This window comes from Lucilia sericata, unplaced genomic scaffold, assembly GCF_015586225.1.
Source record: "Lucilia sericata isolate MDLA Ls3-8-SP2 unplaced genomic scaffold, ASM1558622v1 Contig001227F_arrow, whole genome shotgun sequence".
NCBI lineage: Eukaryota > Metazoa > Arthropoda > Insecta > Diptera > Calliphoridae > Lucilia > Lucilia sericata.
In genome coordinates, this window is record NW_023995186.1 from 122,501 (window position 1) to 130,985 (window position 8,485).

At 32.1% G+C, this 8,485-nt stretch overlaps 1 protein-coding gene across 2 annotated transcripts; it reads left to right on the forward strand.

Annotated features, from left to right (window-relative positions):
- Positions 1-136: 136 nt before the first annotated feature.
- Positions 137-8,196, forward strand: LOC119610560 (protein obstructor-E-like). 2 transcript variants are annotated; one of them, XM_037965830.1, is made up of 2 exons: positions 137-435; positions 7,436-8,196. In XM_037965830.1, the coding sequence occupies exons 1-2, from the start codon at positions 381-383 to the stop codon at positions 8,086-8,088; spliced, it is 708 nt and encodes a 235-aa protein (XP_037821758.1). In that variant the 5' UTR covers positions 137-380; the 3' UTR covers positions 8,089-8,196. The 2 variants fall into 2 exon arrangements, with proteins under 2 accessions (XP_037821758.1, XP_037821757.1); XM_037965829.1 differs by lacking the exon at positions 7,436-8,196 and adding an exon at positions 6,456-7,301 and having other exon boundaries at positions 160-435.
- Positions 8,197-8,485: the final 289 nt, after the last annotated feature.

Here is an 8,485-nt window from a genome sequence, read left to right on the forward strand (position 1 = left end):
AAATAACGTCAATATTTCTATAAAAATATCTCAAAGAAAAAACATGTTTAGTTACGCATTCACTTAAGCTTCTACTTAATTATTTCGAAAAACAAAAAAATTGTCTACAAAACCTGTGTGTAGTTAACAAATCATCTTCTTCTTAACGTTTTTTTGAATCATACACTGGTGTTTAATAATTTTGTGCCCCTCTTATAGCGGGCGTTTATTTTTGAGCATCAGTTTTATACTTAAAGTCGTCTAAGAAACAACGTCTATTTTTTCGAAGCGCTATTTTAATAAAGCGCAAAAAGGACGTTTAAGGATTTTTAATTGAAGTTATTTTTTTTACAAAATAACTCTTAAGATATATTAACAAGTGTTAAGAAAAACTTTCAAAAATGTCAAAAATTATTATTAAAGCTGTTGTGTGTTTAGCCATGTTTGGCTCAATGGGTTAGTATATTTGCTATTAAGAACTTAAAATTAAAATAAATTAAAAGTCTATAAAGTTAAGAAACAAAAGACAATTGTAAAAAATGTTTAACAGTTTTGGGAACAAATAAAACATTTTAAGAACAAATTTCCGGAGATTGAAAGTGAAATTTTATACAACTTATTTAAAACATATAAGATTGCCTCTTATTTTAAAGGCCCTGGATAAAAGTTGCGTATTATTAAAGGGAAATGTTTTTTTTTTTTTTTTTTTTTTTTTTTTTCAATAAATAAGTGAAAATTTAAAAAATGACCTCCTTCTTTAAAAAAAGACAAATTTTTAAAAAAAGACTCAAATTTTTTTTTTCAAATCTTTTATAAAAATTAAATATTTCAAAATTTTTTTATGAAAAGTAAAATTTGTTAAATTGTTTTTTAAAGTTTTTTTTTTTTTTTAGAAGGGGAAACTTTTAAAAATGTTCTTTGGAAATTTAAAAAAAAAAATTAAAAATTTTCTATAAAAAGTGAAATTTTCTAAAAAATTTCTTTAAAAAAGCAAATTTTTAAATTTCTTCCTAGGAAGGAAAATTTTCCGATAAAAAAAATTTAAAAAAAGTTTTAAATTTATAAAAATTTTGCGTTAAATTTACTTTTATAGAAAATTTTTGTTAAATATTAATTTTTAAAAGACTTTTTTAACAAATTTCTCTTTTTTAATGAATTTTTCTATTTCTTTTCAATTCTAATTCAGTTCTAGTTCAGTTCTAGTTCAGTTCTAGTTCAGTTCTAGTTCAGTTCTAGTTCAGTTCTAGTTCAGTTCTAGTTCAGTTCTAGTTCTGTTCTAGTTCTGTTCTAGTTTAGTTCTAGTTCAGTTCTAGTTCAGTTCTAGTTCAGTTCTAGTTCAGTTCTAGTTCAGTTCTAGTTCAGTTCTAGTTCAGTTCTAGTTCAGTTCTAGTTCAGTTCTAGTTCAGTTCTATTTCAGTTCTAGTTCAGTTCTAGTTCTAGTTCAGTTCTAGTTCTAGTTCAGTTCTAGTTCAGTTCTAGTTCAGTTCTAGTTCAGTTCTAGTTCAGTTCTAATTCAGTTCTAGTTCTGTTGTAGTTCAGTTCTAGTTCAGTCCTAGTTCAGTTCTAGTTCAGTTCTAGTTCAGTTCTAGTTCAGTTCTAGTTAAGTTCTAGTTCAGTTCTAGTTCAGTTCTAGTTCAGTTCTAGTTCAGTTCTAGTTCAGTTCTAGTTCAGTTCTAGTTCAGTTCTAGTTCAGTTCTAGTTCAGTTCTAGTTCAGTTCTAGTTCAGTTCTAGTTCAGTTCTAGTTCAGTTCTAGTTTAGTTCTAGTTCAGTTATAGTTCAGTTCTAATTCAATTCTAGTTCAGTTCTAGTTCAATTCTAGTTCAGTTCTAGTTCAGTTCTAGTTCAGTTCTAGTTCAGTTCTAGTTCAGTTCTAGTTCAGTTCTAGTTCAGTTCCAGTTCAGTTCTAGTTCAGTTTTAGTTCAGTTCTAGTTCAGTTCTAGTTCAGTTCTAGTTCAGTTCTAGTTCAGTTCTAGTTCAGTTCTAGTTCTGTTCTAGGTCTGTTCTAGTTTAGTTCTAGTTCAGTTCTAGTTCAGTTCTAGTTCAGTTCTAGTTCTGTTCTAGTTCTGTTCTAGTTTAGTTCAGTTCTAGTTCAGTTCTAGTTCAGTTCTAGTTTAGTTCTAGTTCAGTTCTAGTTCAGTTCTAATTCAGTTCTAGTTCTGTTGTAGTTCAGTTCTAGTTCAGCCCTAGTTCAGTTCTAGTTCAGTTCTAATTCAGTTCTAGTTCAGTTCTAGTTCAGTTCTAGTTCAGTTCTAGTTCAGTTCTAGTTCAGTTCTAGTTCAGTTCTAGTTCAGTTCTAGTTCAGTTCTAGTTCAGTTCTAGTTCAGTTCTAGTTCAGTTCTAGTTCAGTTCTAGTTCAGTTCTAGTTCAGTTCTAGTTCTAGTTCTAGTTCAGTTCTAGTTCAGTTCTAGATCAGTTCTAGTTCAGTTCTAGTTCAGTTCTAGTTCAGTTCTAATTCAGTTCTAGTTCAGTTCTAGTTCAGTTCTAGTTCAGTTCTAGTTCAGTTCTAGTTCAGTTCTAGTTCAGTTCTAGTTCAGTTCCAGTTCTGTTCTAGTTCAGTTCTAGTTCGTTTAATTTCACCTATTATAGAAAATTTTAGGTTGAACATCACTTTTGAATTGAACATTTCAGTAGCTTTGACCTCTGTTTAAATTTCAATACCAAATGTGTAAAATAAAACAATAGATCAATGTTGCACAGACAATAGTCTACAGGCCCTGTGAATTAGATGATCAACCGCTGAATTGTTTTTCTTACGTATGTGGAAATAGTAATAAACTTGTTAAAAACAGCTCAATTACAAAATAATTAATTACTAAGTTTTACAATTTAAATAAATTATCTGTAAAATTTTATTCATTTATTTATATGAAGGTGTCAATTGTAAAGCTGTCAAGCAATTAGTGTTGCTAAATATTTAACCCTGTTGAGTAATCGTTTAATAGTTTCTAATTTGATTTAAGATGTTAAAGTTTAAGAATCATTAAAACAAAAATTTCAAAATAAGCATTTGAAAAAAAACCTGCTGGATTTCTATATATCATTGCAACATAAAACTGTTCGTCCAAATAAATCTTCTTTGACTAATGATATTCAATAAATTATTTAATTATGTCAAAATTGACCTTTAAGAATAAAAACAAACGCCTGAAAACGCATAAATATCTTAAGATTTAAATGATAAAATGACAAAAGTTCACTTGAAAAAATTCAACTTTTATCAAAACAATAAAAACAACAAAAATAAACTTAAATTTGTTTAATAAATAAAATTTTATTTGCAATTGTTTAGTAACAGACGTTGCTGCATTAATTTCATTTCATTTTCTATATTCTAATGCAAACAAAAGATTCAAGCAACAAACTTGTTTGGTATTTGTGTACTTTTTTATTTATTTTTTTTTCGCTTTCTGTGTCTTCTTTATCTCGTTTTCAAGCGTTTTTTTGTATAAATATTTTATTTCTACTTCAAGGTCATTTAGCATCTTTATTTTATTGTATTTTTTATTGAGATTTTATGTTATTTATATATTTTTTAGTTTATTTATTGTTGTTGTTTTGTTTTGTATACAAAGTTGGTTAAACAAAAACAATTGGTAACATTTAAATGTTAATTTTTATTGCATAATAATTTATATACACGTTTATTTACTAAACAAATTTTTGTTTGATTTTTTTTATTAAATCTGCAGATTTTTTTTGGGGAATTTTAAAGATATTTCGCTTTAAGTTTGCAAGCCGGTTTTATTTTGGTTTCTAGAAGTACTTTTAAATGTTAATGTATTTAAATATATGTTTATTTTGTTTTTATCTTTTCTTAGTATTTGGTGTTAAATATTTCACCATAAATACTTGCTTGAGCTAAATGTTTGCATGATGGTTGAATTACATACATGAGTTATCCATGTTTTGGTATTAAACATTAAAATGCATTCAAAATAAAATTTCAGCAAAGTTCAGTTCTATTTTACCTCTAGTACAAATCTAGTTTTTCTCTACTTCAGTTCTAGATCAGTTCTAGCTTAGTTCTAGATCAGTTCTAGCTTAGTTCTAGATCAATTCTAGTTCAGTTCTAGTTGAGTTCTAGTTCTGTTCTACTTCAGTTCAGTTCTACTTCAATTCTAGTCAAGATCTAGTGCAGTTCTAGTTCAGTTTTAGTTTAATTCTAGTTTAGTTCTAGTTTAATTCTAGTTCAGTTCTAGTTCAGTTCTAGTTCTAGTTCAGTTCTAGTTAAGTTCTAGTTCAGTTCTAGTTCAGTTCTAGTTCTAGTTCAGTTCTAGTTCAGTTCTAGTTCAGTTCTAGTTCAATTCTAGTTCAATTCTAGTTCAGTTCTAGTTCAGTTCTAGTTCAGTTCTAGTTCAGTTCTAGTTCAGTTCTAGTTCAGTTCTAGTTCAGTTCTAGTTCAGTTCTAGTTCAGTTCTAGTTCAGTTCAGTTCTAGTTCAGTTTTAGTTCATTTCTAGTTCAGTTCTAGTTCAGTTCTAGTTCAGTTCTAGTTCAGTTCTAGTTCAGTTCTAGTTCAGTTCTAGTTCAGTTCTAGTTCATTTCTAGTTCAGTTCTAGTTCAGTTCTAGTTCAGTTCTAGTTCAGTTCTAGTTCAGTTCTAGTTCAGTTCTAGTTCAGTTCTAGTTCAGTTCTAGTTCTGTTCTAGTTCAGTTCTACTTCAATTCTAGTCAAGATCTAGTTCCGTTCTAGTTCAGTTCTACTTCAATTCTAGTCAAGATCTAGTTCCGTTCTACTTCGGTTCTAGTTCAGTTTTAGTTCAGTTCTAGTTCAGTTCTAGTCCAGTTCTAGTTCAGTTCTAGTTCAGTTCTAGTTCAGTTCTAGTCCAGTTCTAGTCCAGTTCTAGTTCAGTTCTAGTTCAGTTCTAGTTCAATTCTAGTGCAGTTCTAGTTCAGTTCTAGTTCAGTTCTAGTTAAGTTGTCGTTCAGTTGTAGTTCAGTTCTAGTTCTACTTCAATTCTAGTCAAGATCTAGTTCCGTTCTAGTTCAGTTTTAGTTCAGTTCTAGTTCAGTTCTAGTTCAGTTCTAGTTCAGTTCTAGTTCAGTTCTAGTTCAGTTCTAGTTCAGTTCTAGTTCAGTTCTAGTTCAGTTCTAGTTCAGTTCTAGTTCAGTTCTAGTTCAGTTCTAGTTCAGTTTAGTTCAGTTCTAGTTCAGTTCTAGTTCAGTTCTAGTTCTAGTTCTAGTTCAGTTCTAGTTCAGTTCTAGTTCAGTTCTAGTTCAGTTCTAGTTCAGTTCTAGTTCAGTTCTAGTTCAGTTCTAGTTCAGTTCTAGTTCAGTTCTAGTTCAGTTCTAGTTCAGTTCTAGTTCAGTTCTAGTTCAGTTCTAGTTCAGTTCTAGTTCAGTTCTAGTTCAGTTCTAGTTCAGTTCTAGTTCAGTTCTAGTTCAGCTCTAGTTCAGTTCTAGTCAAGATCTAGTTCCGTTCTAGTTCAGTTCTAGTTATGTTCTAGTTATGTTCTAGTTCTGTTCTAGTTCAGTTCTACTTCAATTCTAGTCAAGATCTAGTTCCGTTTTAGTTCGGTTCTAGTTCAGTTTTAGTTCAGTTCTAGTTCAGTTCTAGTTCAGTTCTAGTTCAGTTCTAGTACAGTTCTAGTTCAGTTCTAGTTCAGTTCTAGTCCAGTTCTAGTTCAGTTCTAGTTCAGTTCTAGTTCAGTTCTAGTTCAGTTCTAGTGCAGTTCTAATTCAGTTCTAGCTCAGTTCTTAGTCAATGTTATATCGATCAGGTTTGAAATCGTCATTTTCACTTCTCGGAATTCCCCTAACTTTATAGCAAATATATTTGCTCTTCGTTGCCGATTATTCCCGAGTAAGCTGGCACTCATATTATGCGAAACTTACTTCGGTAAGAGTACTTGGATTCTCACATCACTCATATCACTTCAGTTCGCGTCATACTTATTCCAATCCATTTTATACATGCCTTTTTTGCACGGACTTCTTCCTGGAGGATAGTATTATGAGTTTTCGGTAGTCTAAATATAGATTTCTGGATTCTTAATGTATATCCCCTATTGTTTTTCTGTGTAACAACAGGTATTTACTCTAATGTTCCGCAAGGCTTCAAAGTTCGCGACAAATTTTGTCTGTGGTATTCGACCGGTAACGTCCAATGTTTGTAAATAGACCACCAATACGCCTAAAGATAAAAGATGTTCGACTGTAAGTGCCGCCTAATATTTATTTAATTCTAAATGGGGGGAATATCCGTTGTCATCATGATCAAATATAACTTAATCTCTACATAAATTTGAAGTGATTTTTACCTTAAAATTGAAATTTAATTAAAACCAACAAGTATTCTATATAAACTTTACTTTTAAAGGGCCTAAACCCTAACACGTTTTCTGTTATCTTCTTCTTTTAAAAGTGCTTTTCTAAAATTTTTGCAAAAACTTCAAAATATTTCTGTAGGTAAGCTTAACAATTATGAAATTTATTAATTTTTCCTTTTTATTTCTCTTTTCTGTTGATTTTACTTACAGCCTTCGCAGCTGGTCCCTGTCCTCAAGCTAACGGCACTTATCCAGTTTCGGGATCATGTGATGCTTATATTGAATGTCGTAATGGTGTGGCTACCGAACAAGTTTGTCCCGATGGTTTATTGTTTAACGAAAAGTCAACTGGTTATCCCTGTGGTTATCCCATCGATGTAGAGTGTTCTCAGGGTCAAGCCCGTCTCCAGGCTGCCCAACCTACCGACGAGTGCCCCCATCAATTCGGTTACTATCGCATGGGTGATTCTAAGAACTGTGGTCAATTCAAGAATTGTGCCTCTGGTCGCGGTTATATCTTCGATTGTCCCGATGGTTTGGCTTGGAATCCTGCCACCTATAGATGTGATTGGCCCGATCAAGTTGAAGATTGTGATGCTGAATCTTTCTTGGGTTTCAAGTGTCCCGATTTGCCAGCCAGATCTTCTTTGTTAGGTGAACCTGAGGAGGAATACTTGTTCTATCCCAATCCCAATAATTGCCAACAATACTATCTGTGCATTGAAGGACGTCCCAGACGTATTTCTTGCGGTGAAGATCAGGCTTTTAATGAAGAATTGAAACAATGTGACAATATTGAGAATGTTAGCAACTGTAGTCCAGAGATCAAGCAACGTGGTGTCGAAATCAAAAATGCCCGTTTGGCTGCGGCCGCAGCTAGAGCTGGACAAAAGAAGCGTCTTTAAGTGAAACGGGACATTAAAATATAAATTTTTGTTGATATTTTTTTTATATATATTTGATATTTTTCTAGTCCTTAGTGAAAATGTATAATGAAACTGTTTTTATTTTGTAAATAAAAAAGAAATTGGCTCAAACGAAAATTAAGCGTAATAATCTAAAAAGTCTTTGGAATCAAGGGTGGTGACCTTCAGTCGGTCTTGTCTTGTCTTTGTTTTCTTAGAACTTTTAAAAATCCTTTTCATCTCACTAATTTATAAATTTTCAACTTTCATTTCATTTATCTATAGCTTTAGCCTTCACCTGTCCCGAACCTAATGGTCGTTTTGCCACCGAGGAACAATGTGATGCCTATATCCAGTGTCAAGATGGAGTAGCCGAAGAAAAACTCTGTCCCGATGGTTTGGTCTTCCAACAACGTTCCAAAACTGCTGGTGATTGTACTTATGCTCCCTTTGCCTCCTGCAAAGAGAGAGCTCGCCTTCAACCTGCCAATGCCACCGAAGAATGCCCTCGTCAATTCGGTTTCTATCCCACCGAAGATCCTGCCAAATGTGGTGAATATCGTAACTGTGCTCATGGCGTCTCCACACTCACCAAATGTCCCGAAGGTTTAGCTTTCAATGTCGACAGCTATCAGTGCGATTGGCCCGATCTAGTTAAGGATTGTAATGCTGAAGCTTTCTTGGGTTTCACTTGCCCTCCACCCGAGGAGGTCGATGGTGTTCAAGTGAATGTTGATGTTACACCCGAAGGTGAATTGCAATATTTCCGTCATCCCAACAGCTGTAAGAAGTACTTCGTGTGTGTTAATGGTCATCCTCGTTTGTATAATTGTGGTCGTTATTTGGCTTTCAATCCCGATACAAAATTGTGTGACTTCTATCGTAATATCCCAGAGTGTTATGCTCGTTTGAAGGATAGAAAAGAAAAGAAGAACTAGATTTTTGGAGGTGGGCTTTTAAAGCGATCGTGTTAAATATATTTGTTTATAAATTGTTGTAAATATGTATTTTTTTTTTTAATAAAAAATAAAAATTTAAACCAAAAACCTTAATTAAAGATTTTTCCTTTAATACAAATTATTAGCTATGATCACTCATCAAGATTTTCTACAAAAAAGTTTATATAGAAAACTTCAAACGATCGCAAAATTTTCGAAAGAAAACTTGTACCGCTCGATCACAAGAATTTCTTTAGAAAACTTAAGCGATAGCAAGATTTTCTATAGAAAACTTGAACGATCGTAAGTTTTCTATAGAAAACTTGAACGATCGTAAGATCTTCTATAGAAAACTTAAACGATCGTAGGTTAGGTTGATAGGAGGATGTATATTACA